The sequence below is a fragment of the Pyrgilauda ruficollis genome, unplaced genomic scaffold (genome assembly GCF_017590135.1).
Source record: "Pyrgilauda ruficollis isolate IOZ18807 unplaced genomic scaffold, ASM1759013v1 scaffold14, whole genome shotgun sequence".
NCBI classification, from domain to species: Eukaryota; Metazoa; Chordata; class Aves; order Passeriformes; family Passeridae; genus Pyrgilauda; species Pyrgilauda ruficollis.
This window is the reverse complement of record NW_024512543.1, coordinates 8,988,723-9,014,211: the sequence shown is the minus strand read 5'-3', so window position 1 is coordinate 9,014,211 and position 25,489 is coordinate 8,988,723. Positions and strand designations below refer to the sequence as shown.

The 25,489-nt window shown below is 37.6% G+C and overlaps 1 protein-coding gene across 7 annotated transcripts in view; it reads left to right on the top strand.

Moving 5' to 3' along the window:
- The window catches only part of PHF21A (PHD finger protein 21A), a 124,837-nt gene that overhangs the window by 85,664 nt on the left and 13,684 nt on the right, over positions 1 to 25,489 (top strand). For 5 of the 7 annotated variants that reach the window (XM_041460007.1, XM_041460008.1, XM_041460010.1 and 2 more), the window contains 7 exons: positions 13,058 to 13,258; positions 16,945 to 17,199; positions 19,006 to 19,092; positions 21,268 to 21,564; positions 23,286 to 23,384; positions 24,452 to 24,503; positions 25,311 to 25,390. In XM_041460007.1, coding sequence (XP_041315941.1) covers positions 13,058 to 13,258; positions 16,945 to 17,199; positions 19,006 to 19,092; positions 21,268 to 21,564; positions 23,286 to 23,384; positions 24,452 to 24,503; positions 25,311 to 25,390 — 1,071 coding nt within the window. The remainder of the gene's footprint in view (positions 1 to 13,057; positions 13,259 to 16,944; positions 17,200 to 19,005; positions 19,093 to 21,267; positions 21,565 to 23,285; positions 23,385 to 24,451; positions 24,504 to 25,310; positions 25,391 to 25,489) is intronic. The other 2 variants (XM_041460014.1, XM_041460013.1) reach the window with 1 other exon arrangement.

Here is a 25,489-nt window from a genome sequence, read left to right as displayed (position 1 = left end):
GAAAAAAAAAAATCCATCTGTGTGAAAACACGTGGAGGCAAACTACTACTGTTTTTTACAGCTATTAGAGACAGATGTGATAGGTGTTTTTAGAGAAGCATGAGAGAGACCCAATGATGCTGTTTCTTAGAAGTCCGTGGATTTTGAGGTAAAGCTTCCAAACAGATTCGCAGCTGAATTGTCATGCAAGAAATGCTGAGTGAATGTCAATGAAATAATACTTCTGAGCTTCATCAAGACTGTCTGATACCTCCTAGTGCAGGTTTAGCTCGTCAGACCAGTTTGTAGAATGAAATGTGTTTATCTGGTTATACATTGCATGTTCTCTGCAGTAAGTAGCAAGTCAAACATATGGTGTGAAAAAGATCTTGCACTTCATTATGTGATGAAAATATGTTTAATGTTTTTGTTTAATCTTTTTTAAAAAAAACAACCTAATTTGCCTTTTAAATCTAGTATGGGCCTGAAGTGGCACAGAAGAAATCTTGGACTTCCCTAAAACCACGTATATTATATTGTTGAGAATTGCATAAAGAGGAATTACAGGAGATCTTACTTTCTCTTTTTTACCTCTTTGTGCTGGGTTAAAAGATCTATTCACCTACCTCATGGGCCCCTGAAATGCTCAAGAAATCTTCTCCACTGACATAATATAAAAGGAAGGTACTTGGATTATTTTTGAGAGGTCTTCTGTACAAGGAGAATAATAAGACAGTGTAGAGCAAAAGAATTCCTTTTGAAATATTTTCTAAGAGGTGTTGGGAAAATAACAAACATTACCAAAAAGTTCGGAAAAGGTACATTTCTCAGGTGGTTAGTTAAAAAAGTCATCAGCTGCAATTTTGCATTCTTCAGAGATGAGCATAGCCCACTAGTCAGAAAACAGTGTTCCAGATGGGGTTAGCAGCGATGGCTGACTGCTCCAGGAAGTGGAAGCACTTCTGCAATACTCTGTTCTGAAAGCAGTTTCAACACTAGCTGCTTACAGCCAGGAATTTTGGAGCTTTAAGTCATGATTCTAGCACATACTTCAAAACATGTGAGAGCACAAGTTACAGAGGTGCTGGGTACAATTCATGTGTAAAATTCATTTTTACAGAAGTAAGAACTATATGTGGCATGGAAATGTTGTTCTGTTTTCCTTCAGTGCTATCCTAGTCTGACAAATTTTAATCGTAGCTCAAGCAAGATTTCATTGCATTACAGCATTGAAGCACTATTGATAGATTTTTACAGAACAGGAGATAGGGGTGCTGTAGTTAAATTTCTTCAATGTCCTAATTGTGTTTGTTTCAAATTTATTAGGTTTAAGAGTGATATTTAGTAGAGAAATTATATCCAACAGAATTAATCTTGCACTTTGTTGCTATCAAATGTATCCCAACAAGATCATTCATTATTCTTCAAAAAAATTGTTGTCAAAAAGATACTTGTGTTCACACTTTAAGCAAGTGTATCTTAGAGGTAAGAACTGTTCTCTGTCTATACAGCTTTCCTGAAGTAAACTCAGTAGCCTGACAGTTTTAGATTCACTGTGGTTGATCGCATCCATGAATTCTGAATTTCTGTCGTATATTACATGCGTAGATGGCACAACTTGCATTAAAGACTGAATTGGCGTCTTTAGACTAAATTTAGGAAAATTGAAGAAAGGAGGTCCAAAATCTATTATCAATGTTGAAGGTGGGTCTAACGGTCTTTAATGATCAGCCTTGTAAACCAAGTCTCTTCAGATTATTTTTAGGTGGGTTCAGTAGAAGTATTTACCTTCCTGTTATAAGAGAACCACCTCTGTTCTCTTTGTACTGGAGAGGATCTTTGACAACATGCACCACAGCTCTGAAATAAAATTCCTGAGCTATTCTGACCAAGGACTGGAAGTAGCTGGATTCATTGCTTAGCTTTTAGCACAAACAGATTTTGTTTCAGACACTTCAAACTTACCAAGTCTTAGAAAACAGCAGTCATTTCAAAATGAAGGTTTGGGATACCTACAGTATCCCAGCTAGCTGAAGGTTGGGATACCTATAGTAGAAGTAAGTTATATTTATTTATGGAGATACATGTATATGCAAGTATCAAAATATATTAAGAAACAGTAGAGGCCTGGGAAAGGATAATGGAGCTAATAGCAGAAAGAGTATTGCCATCCCTCATTTATATAGACCAATTCCATATACCACTTTATGTTGTGAAGTCATTTGAAACAGTTAAAAAATTTAAGGGGTTGTGTAAAATGTCATTCAAAAGTGCAGATTTTGTAATGTTCCATTTATTTTAAAAATAATTTGGATTCTGTTCCAGATTGTTTACAATCCCTCCTTCCAAATTTGTTTCCCTTTTATCTGTGTAAGCATGTGCTGACACTGTTACTCAGTATACACAAATGCTAATCTACCTTCATGCACATGGAAAATAGCTTTCCTGGCACTGAGTTTAAAACTCTCATAGAATACATTATTAATTGAAGAAGTCTGTCTTTTTAGAAAAGCTTCATTTATGTGGTCACTGTTGAAAAAGCTTATAGAGAAATATAATGCTGTTTGTAAGCAATGTGGTCTTCAGAACATACAACAAACAACCCCAGACACTGAAAGTGCATTTAAAAAAGATTTAAATTTCAAAAGTAATTTTCCTTCTCTATACTTTGGTTGCATACACTACCATGATCTAATTATAATGTAACAACTTTTCTATTGCCCTGCATGCCTTAGTGCTCTAAATATGTTTCTCTTGGCAGGTCTTTGCAGTGAGGTGAAAGTGTGATAACTGTTGGGTCTCCCAGTGTGAATAATTCCCTGGTTCTGCATTTGGCTTTCTGATAGATCATATATCTCCGAAGTTCAAGGGGTAGAGTTGTGAGGGAAGAGGGTAAGGTGAGGCTGCTGTCCACGTGTGTATAATTCAGCAGAATCTGACTGCAGCTCAGTAACAGAGTGGCAGCGCAGCTTCTGCGAGCGCTGCTGAGCTGAACTGTTCCTTCAGTGACACGTGCTGGTCTTGCAAATGCTGCCGAGCCTTATCAAACACAGCCAGTTGGTGCTGCTGGTATGAAAGCACAGGGGAGCTCTCATGTGGAAGGTTAATGGAGTGTAATTAGAAAGAAGAATGAACTGCTCAACCACTCTATCTCACTCTACCTGCACTGAGAATGACAAGTGCTCTGATCTTTTATAAACCCTAGAGCAGAGGTTTAACAGTCTAAAATTATGACAGTATAACTGTTGAACAAGCAGGCACACTGAGGAAGTTGTATGAACTTATGGGTAGGAATGTTTATGTTCCCTTATGTGGACTCTGTTAGTACTTTTTTCATGCAGGATCTTGTCCATAGTTATATAGCAGGTCTCAAATCCATTCTCCTGTGAAGTATCTATTGATGTCAGAAAGATCTTTGTGTGTCATTTGTGCCTTCGTCGTGTCTGCATATCACATAACCATTACCTTGCAGGATGAAGTGATGGCACCATCCTAGGGCTCTGATACCAAGGCGTTAAGCTTTCATAGAGAAGAGTTCTGGTGGAAGCAAGAATAGTTACTGGGATTTATATTCCAGAAACTAAACAAAATTTGAAATTGCTTACATAAATTGAGATTGAATACTAGTACCTGATCCTGTGAATTAATTTAGGTGTACTATGTATGTCTGTTGAAAACTATCATGTTCTTAAAATGTTTATTGTCTTTCTTCTATGGCATGTAGTTGTGGGTTTGGGCTTTTTTCCCTTTTAATAGAATACAGATAAACTTTATTTATGAAACTGCAACTAGGAGGTAGAGGGAAGACACCTCACATCAGTTCCAGAAGACAAGGAAATTACTGATTTAACTTCCTGCATGTTAGAGGCCATTATAGTCTACCCCAGTAATCCTGTCTGATGTCTTTCAATTCAGAGAGAATTGGACAGTTTAGTTTGTATCAAGTGTACTAAATTTTTGTTTTCCACATCTTTTTTTTTCAGACAACAGGTGCTGGATTACGCTGCCAGATATTCTGAAGGCCCTTGCAATGTTAGCAGCTTGATAAGGGGAAATTTGTCCAGCTAGTCCTAACAGGCAATCCACATTCTGCATTGCAGTGGAAGGGAAAAAAATCTCAGCATGTCTGACCTGGAGAATTTTTTTTCCCATTCCAAGTCTAAAAACAATAAAAATCCAAGTGCGTAAGGAAGGCATAGAATAAAAGCAATCAAAGGAAGGAGAAAAACTTGCTTTGCTTAGCCTCTTTTTCTCTACCTGTGGCCAGTATCTTCTGTTTCAGAAGAAGGTGAAAAAAGAACCTTGAGTATATCTCGTTGTTTGTGCCTCTGGACATGTTCATGTTCTAAACAGTAAGGCTGTCTTTGTGTGGAGTTTCAGTGCTGGAGAAGCATGCTGGGAACAGTGATGGCACTTGCACTGTCCCTCAGAAGAGATGAGAATGAGCAGAGGCTTCCCAAGTCCCAGATCCCTGTCCCCTCAAATCTACTATACACTCTGCTCCAAAACTCAGATTAATAATTTCCTTTGGAAAGTTGTATACCCTTTTTCTAGAGACTTTAAGCCATGTTAGGCCATTACCTCTCATATTAGGCTAGTCCAGCATTTAACCATATCTGCATCTTATTTCAAGGTTGGATTTGTCTACCTTCAACTTGCAGATACAGAATCATCATTTTACATTTCTCAGAGAAACTAAAAATTCTCCTGCCATTGGATTTCTTTTCTGTGTACAAATATCTGTACTCAGTGAGTAGTTGCCTCTCAATAAATTTGATATGCAAAGCCTCTATAAGCTTCACATTACACAGCGTAGTTTGTTGAGTCCTTGATTATGGTTGTGGTCTTCCTTGAGCTGTCTCCAGTACCTCTGCATCCCTCAGGAAAAAGGTAGCTTTCCATTCTTTTGGGAAAATGCCTGTTCTTGGGTGTTTTAATTTCAGATGGTGGTAGTTCAGCAAATCTTCAGTTGTTGAGTAGTTTTAGCCATGTACTTAGTGATGATAAACACAGCTCCTCTCCCCATACCATTTAAATTGGGAGGGCAAGGAAGAACCATGGCTTTGTTTTTCAGCGAGTTTGCTTCAGAGAGTCCACAAACCTTGATGCAGTTGAAGGTCAGCAGTTTGGAACTCCTACAGTGATTTAATTTGATGTCTTCTCTGTGAAGCAGGCATTTTTCTTTGTTTTGATTGTCCTTGGTTAACTAAAGAGAATAGGACAGCAGGTATGTTTAGCTGAACAGAACTCCTGTGTTTGATAGACTGTTCAAATTACTGGGAAGAAGAGAAAAATCTCTCATTTGAGGTGAAACTGTGACTTTTTGCTCTAATAACTCATTCCGCTTATGAAGTAGAGATCACCAATGAGCTGTGATGTGATGTTATTAGTGATGCATTTTAATTGAATTGGCACTAAACAGTATTTAATTGACAACAGGGAAAATGCTGGTGTTAGTTTGTGGTATTTGTAAAGCAACTGTGGAAAGGGAATGTTAGATGCTGTTATCAAAATCAGAGTTATCAGTAGGGGGTTTACGATAGACTTTGAGCATCCAGATCTTTCTGTTCACAAAATAATGTATTTCTGTTTTGTGGTTTAGTGAAACTAGTCATCTTGCTTGATATTTCTGATCATGCATGAGGCACATGAGCATGAACTGTGTGTGTTTCCTTTCGTGAGGAAGAGAGGAGGTGTGATTCAGTCATGAGAATAGCTGTAGGATGCATAAGAACCCTACTGAAGCTGACTAAATTTTAGTCAAGGACTGTGATACTGTGCACATTAAAATGTGCAGTAGCGTGTTGTAAAATTACTTTATGACGATCCTTTCCCTTTGAGTTATTAAAAATATGAGGTGTTACCAAATTAAAAAGTATGCATCTCTTTAAGTTGTTTGTTTCTAAAACATGAAATAGGCTTACTTATTTAAATTGCTCTGCTTCGCTTGCTTAATGCAGACAAATTCAGTTCAAGGGATGTCATGTTATGAGGTAAGTCACAGGTAGGAGAAGAGAAACAGTGGGACTGGCCTGGCAGAGGTGTTTAGCTTTAGTAAACAGCTACTGTGTATAGATGCAAATGGCTTTCCCATGGGGGTAGCTGTTCCTGTGTATTCTCCTGCATAAGAATAAAAATCCACAGTATTTTTTGTTCTGAGATTTTGTATTGCAGGGTTCAGTCTATGACAGATTTTACAAGAACACTTTACATGCTTCTAGTAAACTAGGTTCAGGTGGAGATCATATAGACTTTTTTTTACACTGAGTACAGGACTCTTGTTTCATTTCTGAAACTACGTCTAGATGGCTTTTTTATTTTTTCCCTTAAGAATTTTTTTTTCACCGTGAAACAGACCAATGGGGGCAGAACAATAAGATGGGCAAGATAAAATTAAAATGAGCACCTTTTCCAGTTTAGTCAGCAGTTTAATTCTTTAATTTCTTCAGTGTTTTCATGTTGAGCTTGTCCCCATATCCTTTTACCAGTTTGTATTTATACTTGGAAGTATTTCTGTAAAGGAGAAAAACCTAAAGCAAGACAAACTTTGTCAAACCCTGGTAAATTAAAAAAAAAAAAAATCATTCCTTTAATTTCATTATTCTTTAATTGCATTCAAAGTACTGCACTTAATTCTTTTTCCTGTTCTGTTTTGCCTGTTGTCACACAATTAATTCCCCATTCATTAATTCCTTCATTGTTTAATTATTGTTGCTGTTCTTGCAAATTTCTTTCTCTTAACATACATGCTGGGATAAGAAGCTAGATATTACACTTAGTTAATAGGTAAGCTGCAGGAAAATATTGTATGTGTGCTGCCTCTACTAGTTCATTCTCTGTGCTCTGCTTTGTGCAAGAGTAAATATTCTGAAACAAGAAAACAGTGATGCATAGGGTATTTCATGGTACAGCATTCCCTTCCAAAAAATAATTGGTTTGTGATGCTGCAAATGGTAAAAGACACAGTACTGAAAAAGCAATCAAGAAGTCACATAAAGCAGAGTAGCAGAACAGCTATTTTTTGACAATTTTAATTTATAATTCTAGCTAAGTTTTTCAATTAAAAAATAATATTAAGCATTCTCCCCTGTTAAGAATGAAGGAATGAACATTATTTTCAGAACTGTCATAATCCACTTCCGAATGATTTCTAGCAGCTTTAAATGGTGTTTCTCTATCATATTCAGTATCTCTTTCAAAATATCTATGTTCATGTCTGAACTGTGTTTATTTCAGAATCACACTTATAGGAATTAATTTAAAATATAATTGTGATAAGTCTACCAGCATTTTTAATGACAAAAATACTTTTCACATCATGCCAATGCTATCTAATAATATTTTTCTGACATAACATTAAAGTAGATTTTTATGGAATTAAGTTTTATGTAAATTCCATTTTACACAAGGTACCAGATGCTATAGTCAGAAATTGTGTTAAAGATATTAAGACTGCAAAGCAAACTCATTAATGTGGGGGGTTCCAAAACTAAGTGGTTCATCTCTAGTGCTCATCTGTATTCTAAGTGTAAGTTCATCCCACAGGACCATCATGGCAGAGGCAGGAGAAGCATTCAGTTGCCCTCACATGCTCTGCAACCTCTTTTAGATGTGCAGAAGTCCTCGTGCTGCTTTTAGCTGTGTTTTCTGCGAGCTGAATGCAGCACATGCTAGAGTGTTGGCAATGCAGCCATTGACTGGGTAAGGTTAGATACCCATCCATGTATTTTAACTAAGGCTTAAAAAATTACAAGTTTTTCAGCTATAAAAAGAAATAGGGCACATTTCAATAATGATGCCCCATAAGGCATTCGAGTATGAAGTGGAAGTGGCCTCCCAGTCCAAATGCTACATTTCTGTTCAGCATGCAAGCACCTCTGCCTCAGGGGGAGCTCCCTTTTCTGACTGAAAGATATAGGGGCCATTTTGATCACCTGTAAGAAGTAGGAAATTGTATCACTCTTTTTTTCTGGAAATAGAATTCTTTCTAATTTAGTTGGTTTAGATTTAGTTGATAAAAAGATCTGGCTATAAATGAAGCACAGCCAAAATTCCATAAAAATACAGGATAACCACAGAAATAGCTGTAAATATTTTTATAGTCCTTAGATCATTCTTTCAGTTGAATTTAATTCAGGCTGGTTTGTACAAAAGGGTTTTTTTCATTACTGGTGTAGATTCTGCGTAATCAATTTCTATAATTGGATTTCACTATTTTAAATTTTAGATACCATCTTAAAGCAGTAAATGAGTGTACAATTACTCTCCTTGCTTGTAATCTTTCCATTCCCAAATTCCATTCTCAGAATGCACCCTCTTTGCAGGTTAAAAACTAATTGTACCAGATCTCTAAAATCTTTTAGCTTCTTTCTGCCATGGAAATTCTGGTATCTTTGTCTTTGGGTAGTGACTGGGAATAGGACTGACAAAGAGAGAGAAAGGAGGGTGGAGAGGAAGATTACAGAGAAGTGAAATGCCCTCCATCTTCCCCACTTCCAAGCTGGAGCATGCTTGAAATCAGTACTTCCTCTTAGCCATTTCACTCGCAGCAGTAGGCAGCTTTTATATCCCAGAGAACATCTTGGTCATTGGAGGGCACCAGTAACCAAGGATCCATAATAGCTGACTTCCTGAGATTGGGAGAGCAGGAAAGCATGTCTGGCAGGCAGCTGAGCAGCTCAAACCATATCAGCTTTGGTTTTGTGATATGAAATGTATGCATTGCAAGGTTATTTAGTATGCTAGTTTACTCTCATTTTTAAAATACCTTTATATTTTAATTTTTATTGATTTTTGAAGTTTAAAGGCAAACCTTTCTTTAGATATGGATGTTTTTCTGAACATGTTTCCTGAAAGAAGAGGAAAATGTGTCACAAAATACAATCAGGGATCTAGTATTTAAAAGTGAGATGTACTCAGAGAATTATTTTTTGCTTGATTGACCAATTAAAATGGAAATAATGCTTAGCTAATAAGAATAAAAACCTTAAACCATCCTTAAAGTTTGCTCCAAGTACTTTGCTTATCCTATGACAACATATTCATGGTACTTTTTATATGAGCACAGAGATGTCTTTTGGCACAGATACATGATCAAGAAGATCTATTTTCCGCTTAATCAAACCAAAATTATATTCCAGTGCTGTGTTAGGATCTGGCCTGTGGCATGAATGAGAAAGTGGTATAGCAAAATGTCACAATATTGATTGCAATTATTAACTTTAAGGAAGGGTCATATAAGATATCTTGGGCTCTGAACTCAGCAGTGTGAACGGTTCCTGATGAGATTAGCAATAAAGATGCCAGGACAGCAAGAGCTCTGAGATGATGTAGTGTGCTTACAGGACACTGTTCGACAAATGGGTTTGGAAGTAGTCTGATAGTAACCATTGCATAGGGCTGGCATTTCCTTTTTGGGTAGAATGCAGTTCAGAAGAATGGATGAGATTATTAAATTGTTTCACATCGTGGACGTAAAAAGAGGATTGGCATTCAGTTTTGAGGAAGGTTCAGTAAACTTGAAAGACAAATGCTTTTCATACATTCATATTATGGCAGGAAAAGAAACTGTTCTAGGAACAGAGGAGAAGACAGAGCTTTAAGACATGCAGAAAACTCATGTTGTGTGCATGATGATGTCTTTGTGATTGAGTTAATCTCAATTTAAAATGTTGAAGTAGTCAATAAGAAGTAAATTAAATATTCTTAAATATGAAAGGCAATGATTACATCTAAAGAATTAGGAATATTTCTTAAGAAGTCTGTGGTACTTTTAGAACACAATCTGACTGGGAGTCTCTAAGACATGCACCTAGGACTTGGTATCGGCCTTGGCAAATCTCAGTCATACAGACCCTACTTTCTGTAGCACAAACTGTCTTTAAAATTGATTAAGAACAGTCAAATCACTGAGGAACAGTTTTAAAACACAGTGTTAATGAAGTTTGACAGCTAGCAAGAGTTTCTTTCATGGCACCCTCCCGTTTAATTCCCTATGGAAGGGGGCTCTGCTAAGGTTGCCGCAGACAGACTCGTGCTGGGCGGCTGCGGAGCAGCACTTGCAGCAGGATGCCGAGGAGCCGCGCGCTGCGTGTGGAGTCCGACCCGCGGCGTGGGCTGAGCTGTGCACGGGGGGACACAGAGAACGGCTCCGAGTTCCTGTGTAGGTGCAACCCTGAGAAACTCGTCTGGTTTTGCTAATTCAGCTGTGGACTTTGAAATATGTTCTTCAGAGCGTCTCTCTTGATAATTACGAACAAACAGATAATCCCAACAGTCTTGCAGAGTAAAATTATTTCAGTAGTTTCAATATGGTATTTTTACTGACAGTTGGTAGAAGCAGCTTATTAAACTGCGTAAGCAATTGGCATGCAGTGCAAACTTCAGTTTTACTCTCTGAATCTTAAAAGCATTAGATGTTTCTTCCAATTTAATATCTGCATAATGGATATGGATGGCAGGATATGCTGCTGCCAGGCAGCTCTCAGCAGCCTCCAACAGAATAGCATAGACTTCCAGAGCAACGGCGTTTTTCCACTCATGTTATCCATCTTGTGCCAAATATGCTGAGCGTCCGTTTTTGCGCAAGGCACTAATACAAACTGTGCTTTGGTCCTGTTTTACCCATCTCTGCAGGCCGTGGTTCAGGCCCGGGGGTGGAACAGGCAGTGTGTGAATGCCATGTGACTCACCTCGCTCCTGCTCCCCTGCTCTCCTTGCTGGCTCTTGTCCTGCTGTAGCAGTACAGCAAAGGAGTCCCCAGCCTGCCTATTTTTTTTTTTTTTTTTTATCTTTTGCTAATGTTCCTCCCATTGTAAAGAACAAGATGGAAATTCATTCTTGGGCCATTGCTGCTGATTTCCTCCAGTCAGGGAATCAGTAGAAGAGCATCATTATCCTTGAATTTCATACTGGCAGCTGTGGAAGACAAAAACTCCCTTCCTGTTCATGCTGGGTATGGTAATTCTTTAGCCTCCTGTGCAGGAGGAGTGTATGTTCAGTCCATTTTTTGGCAGGTATTCTCTAAATACATTGCATTATTTCCTCTCCTACTTTGCTGCCTTCTCCTCTCCTCCCCCTTGGCTGCATTTTCAGCTCTTGTATCTGCTTGCTGACGCCTCACTTTGATTTGCATGTTAACATGGTTGATCTTTTCAGAAAGCAGTTTGAAATGATTGTTCAGTTATTATGTATACGAGCAAGCTGATGGACACAGGACATTTAAAACTATCTGAAATATCTGAATTAGGGAAATGCATTCTACACTTGTATTATTTTATCCTTGTTTCAGAAGGGAGCGAACAGTTTACAGCTTTTAGGCTTTGACAGCTTTTAGCACTTCACTGGATGCAGGTTAAAATAGTTCCTTCAGGCTGCTGTCCTTTACTAACTCCCTGAATTTTCAGCAAGGTTGGGCCTGTGTTTCTCTTGTCAGAGCTGAGCAGGCATCTTCAGCCAGGGCTGTGGGTTTTGTAGAAGCCAGGCAGTCCTTCTGTACCTTCAGGTCAAAAGACTGAACTGAATTCAGTCTCTTGCTAAAAGGTCAATCATGTGGCCTCACGCATTTTGACATTATGAAACAGGGATGTGGGGTTTGTTGCTTGTGGTTTTTATTTGGCTTTTTAAAGTTCCAGTTTTCAAATCTGTCAATTGGAAACTTGCCCTTTTTTTTATCTTCTTCTGGGCTAGAGGTACACACTCGCTGTGTGAGGCATTGTGCTGTATTAGCTCATCATAAACAAAATACTTAAAATCATAAGTCTACTGTTTATCCACAATATTAAGAAAATAGATATTTTGTTAGCTCAGAATTTCATAACCATGTGTGAATGAAATTTGAGGAAAAATATTCTTCCAGTTGTAGTAAATAGCTGGATTTTTTTTTCATCTCTGTGTTTAGTACTGTGAATACTAGTGCTTCAAAACAAAACAAAAAAATCAAAGCATTTGGTATTGTAAAAATGGTTGTGTTATTTTTACCTTTATTTCCCATGTAAGTGCAACTTCTTGGGGCAACCCACTGTCAGCACCTGGCTCTGGTAGAGGTTTCCTGACCATTCCTGTTTCCACCAGAGCTTTCATAGTTCAGCCTGTTCCATGCCTGTTGACTTCATTGTCCTCTTCCAAAGACTGCCTTGTTGTGTAATTTCTTGGGAGTGTGCATATGCTCTTGATCAAGGGGGCTTAGGTATATAGCTAAGTCTTTTTAAAGCTGTCCAAATTTGGGGGTGGTTAGAGTATAGGTAAAAATGTCCATTTCTGGTCATGCCTGCAGAAGGTAAAAAAGTCTCGCAGTATTTTCACTGTTGTCTACACTAAAGTATAATATGAACATAAATTGTGAGCCCTTGTTATCCATGCAGACAACATGTATCTTATGCTGTAAGTCACCTGATCTGCTCTTAAATCCTGTTACTGTCTAAAGGTGCACAATGGCTTCCAGAAGAGACCTCTTTTAAAATAATTTCAAACTTTAATGGAAGCTAAAATGTAATATGAAGCCCCTAAGCTGGAAGAAATAGATCTGTGCCATTTTCTTCCCCTGTAGGTAGTGCTCTCTGATTCTTTTTCAGGTGACAATAATATTGAACAGAAGGACCATGCATCCATGCCCTTCCTGATCCCCACTTCGCATTGACTGTCTCACTGAGTTTCAATGCCTGGTCCAAAATGACATGCCTATTGCCTTGAAGTCAGCTGCGAGGCTTCAACCCAGAGTTCTTTTTTGTCACTGTTTAGGAGCGTGTGTGTTTGAAGGTGTCAAAGCATGTGGAATCATACAAATACAGGTTTCTGAGATCTTACAGTGATTTGTGATAGGCTGAATTTTGGTCAGTAGGTTTCTACAAGAACAGTGAGGTCACCTTGCTGGGCTATAATACTCCTCTGTGGCAAATTTTAGACTGTGCCTATTAGATAACACCAATACTTAAAATTCCAAAAAGAGAAGTCTCACTAAGCTTCTGAGCAGTTCCTTATTTACACTAAATGAATGTATCTTTAGGTGTTATTATTTTCTCTAGTACATGCAGTTAAATCACTTTCATAATTTCTGTTTATGATTTTGTTTATCTGGTAGAAAAGAGTGGTGGAGCAGCTTCGGAAGAATTTGATAGTGAAGCAGGAACAGCCAGACAGTAAATTTCAAATACAGCCATTGGCACAGTCAGAAAACAAACTACAGACACCACAGCCACAACCACTACAACAGCTACAGCAACATCACCATCAACAGCAGCAACAGTCCACGGCACCCTCTCCAAACGTGATAGGATCACAGGTAAAAAGCTACAATTCTTTTTGTTACTAAAGGTGAAGCTCACTGAAAATCAAAAAAAAAGAAAAGTGCGGAGAGAAAACTGCAAACTTTCATTTATGCCTGCTAGTGTACCAAATTAATTTCTTCTTCTGTGATTATGCAGATATGGGTCTTTTGGGTTTTTTGGCAAAAATCTCTAATCTGAGTTTAAAAAACAATGTGCTGTTTAAAAGTTTAATCATAACCCCCCAGAAAAGAAGGGTGGCAGTGTATCACCTTTCTTAAAAATAAGTGAAAGTTTAGCACATGAGCCTGTCTTTTCCCTAGGTGCATGAATGTGTCTGACCATACCTAGTAGGTCTCAAGAAACAGTAAATACTTTACACATTCTGTATGAGGTATATGATTAAAATCCTTTCTTTTTAAATTGCTAACAAAATGCCCTCTACAAATGTGAACAAAAAGCAAGAAAACAGTTCCTTCTTCTTTCTGCTTGGTTCTTTTTAAACAGATGTAGGTCATACCAAATAATACTTACCTGAATTTTCAAGGATTTGTCTAAAAGTATGCAGTGTTAATTGCAGAGTTAAAGTTTTAGAAAATAGGTAGATGGGTATTATTATTATTATTGGGTAGGTGAACTGAATTTCAGTAGAGTATAGGATTAGAGACATAATCCCAGAACTCAACAGAGAAAGTGGTTTGCTTGAGAGGGGAATTTCAAGTTTCTCCTGTTCAGATATTTGAATTCACAAAAGTGTGCTAATGAAATAGCTAGAAAATGCAGGGAGATGTTCTGTAAAAAGAAGTGTATATGAAGTCCTTTCTTCCTGTTGATGCAATCTTAGGAGCTCATGTTTACCTGGATGGGCAGGTGACAGATTTCACCTATGAAGTTTGCTTTGTGCACATTGCAGTGAATCACACCCACAGCTTTGACCAGTTGTGATTCTCATCTTCCCTTTTTCTGAAAGCAGAGAAGAGAGAAATGGTTGGGCTGTTAGTCCTCTTGTTAACTCAGCAAGCTGGTTTGGATGCACTGTAAAATGCCTCTGTGAAGCTTAGCTAATTGTAGTTTTGAGAAAAGTACATTGAAGAAATGAAGCACACCTAAGGAAAATGCATTTTGAACAGCAACATCAATATCAAAGCTAAAATGGAACAAAAAAGTAAATATTACTATGTCCTGAGGTATTTATAGGCAAACAGTGGATCACTGTTGCATCAGTGATTTCTGTTTCTCAGTCAGGAAACATGAGAGCAGCAAGCACAGTTTCGTGTGTTTCTCAGTATTCCACACTTTGAATTCACTCATTAACTTCCAGGTCATCTTCTGGGTTGTAAAAATTGAGGTTTTGTTCAAAGTTAAAGAGCCCTCTAGCGAAAGAGTCAAAAAACTGCTACACTCTTCTGACTACCATTGGTACAGTAGTGCTTGGAAAGTAGTTACAAATTAGAAGGCACTTTGTCCTGTCCCTTGGATAAATAAGCCAGCTTTTATCCTTAACACTTTTCTGGGTTTATTTATGTTGTTAAAATAGTGAAGTATCCTCAGTCGTTTCTGCACATTTTGCATCTAAGGTTTTGCCTCTGTCTTACTGTCTCTCAATCTCTTTCCACAAAGAAAGGTGAAATACTTTGTCTCTCTATGAACAGTTTGTTCATGCCTGCTTTTGTAAATAACGCATTTTTCTAGGCTGTGTCACTACAGACATTGTTTTCAGTGATTGTTTTCAGAGTAATCAAATTTAGGAATCCAGGTATATATGCCATAATTAATAGTGACATTTTGATATGCATTATATGTCCAGTAAGAAGATCTTTTTAAAGTTTCATAAGTAACAAGCCTGCTAAAAGGTCATATTATTACAATATTATGTGCAATAATTCAGACTCACTATGAATGCAACTTCAATATGAATTAATGCATTGACTACTTTTTCGAATAAGCGATCTATTTAATGCTCTGCAAAGTAACAGGGATATTCAAGCTCTGATCTTCTGACTGAAGCTGTACTCTGAGTATTTGCAGAGTTAGTAGAACCCCTTGGAAGAGTCACAGTCTTGCATTACATGATTGATTACACCTTTCTTTAAAACATTTATGGTTGAATGTAATGCTTGTGAAAATGATACCACGTTACATCTCATTGGAAAAGCTTGAATAATGTTGCTGCATTATGGGAATGGAGCCTCTTGCTTTGGGGAAGGTGCAGCAGAAGTTGATAAGCTTGTTAGATCTCAGATAAAAAGTTAAGAAAATTGTGTTGCAACAAGGACAATTTAATTATGTCTGGATTTTTCATAAATGTATGAAACTGAAGCATAAATTATTCTTTGATTTGGTATTTTGCAGTGATTTTTTTCACACTTGTGCATAATTAACGGTTAGGGGACATAGTTTAATTATTATGAAATTAGAGGTGTGAAGGTAAATGTTTTTAAGGGAGCAGTATTGGTGAAAATACTGAAGCATTCAATTGGAAATATATTATTTTGCTAGAAAAAAGATAAAGGTCTTGTATGATTAAAGTCAAGTAGTCTAAATCAGGCATGTTCAGAACACAAAGACTGCCTGATCCCTGGTTTTCCATGTTTTCCTCTGTAGAACACAGAGCTGACATCAGGAGGGAATGTTGGTTATTTAGTACTAAAAGCATTTGATCATGTGACTAAAATTTTGAAGATGCAGTGCCATTGGTGCAATGGATTTTTTACACCAAAGTGAAAAGGAATATGATCATTTGCCATTCTGTTGAGTGTCACATGTCATGAGTTTTCTGTTTGCATTGTGTTCTGGTTTTATATGGACACTCTCACCTTGTTGCTTTTTGAATGAGATTTTTAAAGTCCGTTTGCCTTAGCATCTTGGAAGACAGTATATTTTAAAACAAAACTGTGAAATAATAGTTGCTTCAACTTTAGAATTTTGGGCATGATGTACTGAGGCATTTCAGATAAATGCTGGTGTTACATGATTCAAAACCACTGTTTTTAAAGCTGCCCAAGAGTAATCATGGTGTCAAATACATATTCCAAAACTACCACATTCAACAGAAGTTAAACTTAATTGCCTCTGCTGGGCAGACTAACAGCCAGCTCTTACAACTTCAGGACAACCCTACTGATGCTCTTAGGAAAGAAAGTCCAGTGCAAGGTAACTGTATGTATCACTAAAGCTGAGACTGGGATGCCCAAAATAAAAATTATATTTTTGTATTCATAAAAACCAATTTATGAATGTTTTACCCCTCTTCCTTTGATTGTGAGGATCACTGTAACTGTAGTTTCCATTTGAAAATAGGAATTTTACTCAGTGAGAAGCTAGTTTGCTGCTATGTTTCATAAACCTCCACCTTAAATGTTTGATATTGCCAGTGCATGTTTGGAAGTAATATGAAACTAAAAGATCCAAAATGCATATGCCACTGCTAACACTTAATTGTAATTTTCTCAGGAATTTGTTTTGATTCAATCTGCAATGCTGCAGGTGATTAAAACAGACCAAATAGGTGCCTCAAATGAGAATTCTTCTAGCTATCTAGTTTTCAGAGGCATAAGATAATACGCTTGTCTGAACAGCAGGTAGATAGGCTGAGAGCTGCCTTTTCTTTCTCATGCTGTCTATTGTTTCTGACTAACCAACCCACGTCCTGTCTGATACGGAGTGTCTCTGTCTCTTACAGTGTATTTTCTGTTTCCCTTAGAAAACTGTAACTACAGCTTCTATGATCACCACTAAGACACTACCTCTCGTCTTGAAAGCAGCAACTGCGACCATGCCTGCCTCTGTTGTGGGTCAGAGACCTACCATTGCCATGGTTACTGCTATCAACAACAATCAGAAAGCAGTCCTCAGCACTGATGCGCAGAATGCACCAGTCAACCTCCAGACAACAAATAAGGTCACTGGGCCAGGAGCTGAGGCAGTCCAAATAGTGACAAAAAATACAGTAACTTTGGTAAGCGTTTCATGTGTTTGCCCTGCAGATATGTGTGGGTTTGGTTAACAAGAGGGCTATTGGAAAAAAATAAACAGTCAGGGTTTCTCACAGAAGGAGGATAGTAGGGGCATGGTGTGAGTCTTCACTAGCTGACATTGCTAAAGTGATAGTCTATAAGAAAAACATCTTCTCTCCATGTGGGTTGTTATTACTGTTTTGCTTTATAGAATTAAATCAGTGCTGTCATCACCTCTGTGTAAAGTTCCCCCTGTTAGTAACTGTAGTCATGGAGCAGTAGTGAATGCTTTGCCCTTACTGAATCTGTATGGCTGTGCTCTGCAGAATACTTACCCTTTTCTTAGGCAAAGGAGATGCCAGACTTTCTTCATTTGATCAGCTTGGGTCTTTGTCTTAGGGTTTTTTGAATCAATCTCTTGTTCCCTTTGCATGAGAAAGTCCCTGATGTTAGACACATCCCTTAATTGTGCTCACTACCGTGTCTTCATTCAGCACGTTTTCAAGCACATAAACAGATGCTGTTTCTTTAAAGACATGTATTTTGGAAGTACAGATTTTGTGCTAAAGCACAAAATTCTACATCACACAGTCTTTTCCAGAATAGTTAGCCACCTAGAAATAAAAGAACCAGTGTTTCCGAACTGGATTATATAGGCTTCTTGGTCTGGAAACCAGGCATTATGTAACAACATGACAGGAAAGTTTTACTTCTGAAGTAAAGGCTATGGCTTTATTAAACAAAATCCAATTTATCTATATTTATTAAAATGCAGTTTAATGCAGATGGAAGTAATTTTGTTTCCTAATGAGGCATATATTTGTGATCAGAATAGAGAAGACTATTTGAGTGGAGTTTTTTCTACTGTTCTCTTTTCCTGTGTCATCCCTTGCACCACTGTCATCTGTTCTTTTTGTCTGTACTTCATTTCTTTGCTGAATAACTTTGATTTGAGGAGGTAATTCTATTTTAATACTAGTCTATGATTTATGTTTTTGTAGCAAATGTCATCAAAAATATCAGAATATTTTCCTGAGTACTAATTAATCAGTACAAGACCTTTGTGAAGAAAATTGCAATCTTACGTGGGTGGACAGAAGTATTGGAGGGTATAAAATAACACTGACATTAATTTCAGAGAATCTCCCCAGGTACTCATGGTAGCTGGTAGTGCTATTCAGTGGTTAATCATGTGGCAGCTCCATGCAGCTGATTTCAGTTACACTTTCAGGGAAGTACTTAGGCTTCTTTAAAATCAGATCTTAATTGTTTCAAATGAATGGCCTACTTTTGAAAATTGCAAGTTGTGTATTTAGAGCCCCTCACAGTGTTATTAATATTGCTGAAAGAGTTGTAACTCCCAAATCTTTACTATTTGCATGAGATGTTCTCTCATTCTTCTGTGTGTCATTCACTATGAAAAGACCATAGCTCATATAGCTGAACATCAAAACGTTAGTATTTTCTGTCTGTTGTAATGCCCTTTTTCAATGATTGAAACAAATATGAGTTTTTATTATCATCAAATGAAATGGTTTAAGATTGCAGAGCACAATAGTTAGTACAACCGAACTAAAAGGAAATATGCCTGCAATTCATGAAGCAAGGTGTGTAGGATCTAGAAAATAAGGTTTAGTTCTGTCTTTAATACATTTCTAATGAGGAACCTCTTACTATGAAAAATCATTTACGGAGTGAAAACCAAAAACATCAGGTCTGAAAGTACATACGGGGTGTTGATTTTGGTGAAAAACTTCAAAGCTAAAGTTTCCTCTTACCTCTTACTGAGCTTTATCATGTTCTTACAGCAGGTTCAGGCTACGCCTCAGCCCATAAAAGTGCCGCAGTTCATCCCTCCTCCCAGACTTACTCCTCGTCCAAATTTTCTTCCACAGGTGAGTATACAGAGAACAAACAATAGAAAGAGGAACTTAATTATAGCATAGATAGAAGAGACTTTGGATGAACATTGTGTGGTGTTTGCTGCTGATGTGCTGGAGAAGACAATTCATCCTCAACAGGTTTGCAGATGATAACAAATTTGAGGGTGCAGTCAATATTGTTCAAGGCAGTGCTGATGTGCAGACAGCCCTAGACAGGATAAAGGAAGGGGCCAGCAGGAATTTCTTGAGCCTCAGCATGAGAAAAGGCGGTCTTGTACCTGGAATGGACTGACTCTCTGCACAGGTACGGGCTGGGGACTGACTGGCTGAGGAGCTGCACAGATTAAAAGGTCTTGATTGGCAGCAGCTCAATGAGTGATGTGCCCTAACAGCAAAGAAACCTACCAACATATTGACATATACCAGCAGGATTACAGCCAGTAGATTCAGGGAAGAATCTTTCCTCAGCAATTGTAAAACTGAGTCCAATAAACACCCTGCCGTTTTGGAATCCCTGGTTGATAAATTTGAATGGAGCATAGGAAGGAAGGCCACTAGGATAGCTTGGCGGGGCAGGAATATATAAGGAGAGGCCAAGGAATCTTGGCTTTTCCAATTTGGAGAAGAGGCTTTGGAGGCACCCTAACAGCAGTGCTGCTTCCAGTATCAGCAAGGAAATAAACAAGAAGCTGGAGACATAGGTGCTTGGCAGGACAATGCTCATAAATTAGGACAGAGAGCTTTTAGACTGCATATAAGGAAACACTTCTCTCCTTGAGGACAGTTAGACATGTTATGAAAGCTCCATGCTTGAAGTTTTACAGGACTTATCTGGACAAAGCCTTGAGCCAGCCAATCTGCATTTAGTGATGGTCCTGCTCTGAGCAGGAAGTGAAATTACAGACCTCCTGAGCCACCCTCCAGCCTGTATGAGTTTGTAGTTATGAAATTTGCATGTGATGGTTATATATGATTTTGTTTGCAATAAGTGAAATGAATAGGTGTCATCAAAATTAAAGCATCACTCAAGGCCTTAAATTGCTGCTTGCTGCTCCTGACCAAAAAAAAAAAAAGTCTCTAGATTATTCCCAAGTATTTCTGTATTGCAAGGGAGAGTGACCTCTGTTTTCAGCTGAGTAGTAAAACTTGTGGTTCACTTTTTTTTTCATGGTTTGGGGAGGACACAGATTGCTTCTTTGTGTAAAAAAATAATATCTTGGATGAATTACTTAATTTGTATGAAATATGTGATGCTGTGAATAAATCTTTTGCAAAGTGAGAAAGGAAAGTAAAGGCTGGTATCTGATTAAGATTTGGGTATAGTGAGGTCTGTTGGAACGTGACCTGGTTTTTAATGGCAAAATGCTTTATGGAGTATTGCAGGTGGATAGGACAATAGGAATCAAATAAGGAAAAAAAGAGCTTTATTTTTAAAGTAATGTGCTCTACTTCTGTACTCTGTTATGATATTTTAAGTTCATTGTTAAAGTACAAACTTAACAGGGACAGGAAATAAGCAAGTATTGGTGATGGAGTTTTGGAAGATTCTTGTGGCTCTTTTCTTTCTTGTGCAAGAAGAGAAATGGTTGCATTTACCTGTACGTTCAGCACTTTCAGTAAGGGATTAATATATAATCTTGTCACTTTTTTTGCTTATTAAGATTGGTTGTGCAGGTATCTAAATAATATATAGAATTGACAGATAACAGGTATTTGCTGGAAAAAATAATTATTTATTTCAGGGCACAGTCAGCTGTTCATAATTTCTTGGAGGTTCATTACAAAGCCCTGAAACACTTTTAATATGAGTGCCTCAGCTGTGCCTGTAAATATCACATGGATTTTTTTTGGCCCGTAAAACCAAGATGTTAATTTAGATACAGATAAGGCATTTGGCAATAAACATTCTGTGTAAGTATCTGTGCATCCAAATACCATTTCAGGGATGGTGACTACATATGCAAATGTTATGGATGGGTTTTATGTAAGTAGGCTAGAAAATGTGGTGCTTTTTTCTCTTAACATAGTTAGGACAGTATGCTAAAAATTACGCTATCTAAAAAAAATCCAGCAGCCTCCTGCAGATTATACAGGATGAATTGAAAGACTTAGTAAAAAGTTGATCTGAAATACTGATATACAAATCTCTGGGGTTTTTTTTCTCTTTTTCTTATTTTGTTTTTGTAGGTTCGACCTAAACCAGTTGCCCAAAATAACATTCCTATTGCCCCTGCACCTCCTCCAATGCTTGCAGCTCCTCAGCTTATTCAGAGGCCTGTGATGTTGACAACAAAGTTCACACCCACCTCTTTACCCAACTCTCAGAACTCCATCCATCCAGTTCGTGTAGTTAACGGGCAGACAGCAACCATAGCCAAAACCTTCCCTATGGCACAGCTCACCAGCATCGTGATAGCAGCACCGGGTACCAGGCTCGCTGGGCCTCAGACTGTACAGATCAGCAAACCAAACATTGAAAAACAGGTACAGATAAAGTGTCTACTAATGCAAGGTACTGGGTTTATTGCTTTACTGTGCAGGTTTGGAGAGGATGACAGCCATCCTGTCATCAGTGGACACTGGAGACATTCATGTTCCAATGGCAGTACAAATTATGGAATGACTTGCAGCTCTTGGGATAGATGTTACCATTTCCTTTGATATGGCCCACTGGCACCTTTTTCTCCTGCTTCAGTGTTTTTATGCTCCCTCTACTGTTTAAATGTCAGTAGTTCATAAGCAGGCTACATTGCAGGGTTTGACAAGTATCTTGAAGAACAAGTGCAAGCTGAAATCCATCTTCATATCAAGCCCTTTTGTTTTTCAAAGGGTGATTATGTGAAAGGTAAAAATGGCACAAAATTGTAGGGATGTTTAATCAGATAAATGTAGCCATTTCTTCTGTGATCCCTTGATCTTGCAATCTTGTGATTGGAAGCAAAATAGTCTCACTCACCTTCTGAAGTCTGATAGTTCCGTGTGTCTAAATTGGATTGAATGAGTGGAAAGGAGACCTTCAGAAACAGAGAATTCTGTATGTTTAAAGTCTCTCTCCAGAAAATACTTCTGTAAAGTAAAAATTACTTAAGTCAGTGTGGATTGCAACTGAGAGTCTTTGCCAGTCTGTTCAAGTAAAGCAATACTCTGATTCACTTTTAACTCTTTTGTATATTGTTTGTTAGTAATAGTGTAACATTGTATACTATATTGCATACTATAGCACATAATATTTATGTAATTGATATATAATAGTAGTATTTGTGTCACTTATAACTCTTTCCTAGACTAATATGCCTTGAAGTTACCTTTTTTCTGCTTTTCAAATATTTATGGAGACTGTGAAAATCATGTGCATTAAAGTTGTGCTCATGCTCAGTTCAGCTTGTGGAGTCTCAAGAGTAGGTTCTTGCATACCTCAGGGCTGTTGCACAGGTTACTCAGCAATGTGTGTCCTTTCCATGTGAAGTTGTACTTCCACAATATTTGACTTGATGCCTGTTCCTTTTGATGTCAGCAATATTCATTTGCTCTTTGAATAATTACTGGCAGCTATGGAAAAACATAGAAGAATGGTGGTGGTTCAGTAACACATCATTAATTTTTCTGTATAGTTTCTCCATATCATAAAGGGGAAAAATTTGTCTGTCTGTAGCTCACCTTACTCAGTTTATAGCCTCAACATCTATGCTGTAGGCTGAGGAATGTCATGCAGAAGATTTATCACTTGAAAAAAGAAAAAGGCTTCAGAAAAATCTGACGTTGAGGGATTAAGAGAGACAGTTTTTGAGCCATTCATAATTCTATAAAATACAAAGACTGAGGAGTGAGAAGTACAAAATGTACATGCCATGCAGAATGGTTTTTAAGTGGAAGTCTTGATTTGGGATGAGTTTTCTTGAAGTGTCTGTTATTCCCATACGTTATGGTGATTTCTGTAACAAAGTTAACTCTTAAAATCACTGTTTATCTTGTGTGGATGTGTGGGGTAATGGATTGGTGACAAGGCTCTTTCATTCTTTGTTAAATGAAAATACCTTATTTAACATTCCTCTCACATCAGATTCCTCAATTAAGTCTTTGTTAGTACACTGTCAGCTTTAAACATTTTCTCTCCTGTATCTGCAAAAGTATTTGTTTTGCTTTAATAGTCAAAGTAAAAAAAAAGTCATTCTTATCACTGAATGTGAGAAACACTCTTCTTGCAGACTATTAAACCACATGTGGAAACAGAAGAGAAGCAAACAGAAAGTCGTACAGTTACTCCACCTGCTGCACCGAAGCCAAAACGAGAAGAAAATCCACAGGTATCAGAACATACCCAGAGCTTTCCTTTAAGAAAAAAAAAGGACACTGTCCTTCAGAAACTATTTTTTCCCTCTGTTCTCTTAAGACTTCTTAACTTTAACATTCCATATGTTCCTGTTGGACAGCAGTAGTTGATAAGGCTACAGAATAAAAAATCTTAATAGATGTTGTGCATTGCATTTTTCAGTTCTGGAATGCATTTGGCTTCTAAGTCTTTTGTAAGTTAGAAGATTGTCATTTCTCCATGCTACTCCTTCAAACAGGAGTATAGATTACAGAGTTGATTTCCACCCCTTTGAGGTTTTAGACGCTGGAGTTATTCTCAAAGCTGAAGAAATGTCTGTTTTCCTTTATAAAATATTTCTACTCTGGTGAGCAGGAAGGAAAGAATCACACATATCCACATTCTGCTTGTGTTTTAGTCCAGTTTAGTTTGGGGTGAAAGAGAGGACAGAATTACTATTTCTTAAAGCTTTTCTGCCATGAAGAGCTTTGGAACTGATTACAGCTAAATGCTCTGCTACATTTGTTTCCATAGATGGATTCAAATTGACTGTTGTGTGAGCTCTAACTGTTGTCAGTTAGACAACAAAATTCTGATTTTTACATGTCTCTGCATTTCCTGCATTAAAATAAGAAACCATAGCCCTTAGCAAATAGCAAATATATGCTAGAGTTGGCTCTTTGTAGTTCACAATAGATGGAGAACGATCTTAAACTAGCAATATTTTTCTGGCAATTGTACTGTGTTGGTATTTTCTAATAGTCAGTTCAGCACTGGAGGGGAAGTAAAGAAACTGCTCTCTTGTTCCCAGCTCTGCCAACTCTGTGATCATGAGCAATGGGTATTTCCCAGTATCGCAGTCTAGGTTCACATCTAGAAAATGGGACTCTGTCTGTCCTTTTCCAAGAAGTTTGACATACATGAGTGAAAAATGATTTATAGAAGCAAAGTATCACTAAAAATTTTTTTGGTGCTTAGTTACTGGTCAGCTACCTTTAAAGGCTCTAAATGACTCATCCTAACAGTTGCACTTTTCATGATCTTTTTTCTTCCCCCTCACAGAAACTTGCCTTCATGGTGTCTCTGGGACTGGTTACTCATGACCACCTGGAAGGTAGGAAAAATGTCTTAGGTTGGTTGTTCAGCTCCTGGTTTCATGGTCATTCTGAATTGGAAGTAGGATTCCAAAATATTTCTTGTATTAAATGCAGTATTTTCTTGAACAATAGTACCTTTGGGATGTCTGTGCTCTTGATCTAACTTAGTTTGTTGTGCATATGTTTTTGTTCTTCTTACAACATTGAAACAAAGCAGTTATTTTTGCAGTAGAGAGCGGAGGTTGGGAAGAAAGTGTATGCTCTGATGGTAGAAATCTGTGGCAGTACCAGTGCCCTCTGGACAACCCCTCTATTTGCAAAAATACACCATGGATAATTTTACTGTAACCTCTGTCTAGATTTTTCATTTATTTTATGATTTCATGGGATTGTAATTTGTAATGAATGTGTTAATGGATTATAATTTGATTTATAATTTAAACTTTTAATCCTATACGAAAGACAGCCTATCATTTCAATCACCTGCATGTTTCTGCACTTTAAGTATCAGCAAGGTTACCAGAGGCGTTTTTTTAAGATCCCAGTCATACTGACCATGAATTTTAAATGTCTTAGTCATGGATTATTTGGTGAGAAGGAGGCAGTGATTTCTTTAGTTACTTGAGCAGTGATTTTGTATTCCTTGTCAGCTGTTAGTTTTCAAACCTTCAGAAGTTAAAAGTATAACACGGTTGCCTATACCGGGCATGACTGGTATTCTGTAGAAATCTTGGCAGCTCTTCTCACATGCAAACTGAATTCTGAAGAGTTTATCTAATTTCTAAGATCCACTGTTTTCTAACCTGAATGCTTTGTTTTACAAGAAATCCAAAGTAAGCGACAAGAGAGGAAAAGAAGAACAACAGCAAATCCAGTGTACAGTGGAGCCGTTTTTGAGCCCGAGGTATTAATTTTTTGCTGGGGGAAGCTGGTATTTTCATTCTGATCTTGAGAGTCTTTCTAACATCTTGCTACCTTGTAAGCTTTCTCAGTTCTAACTAGA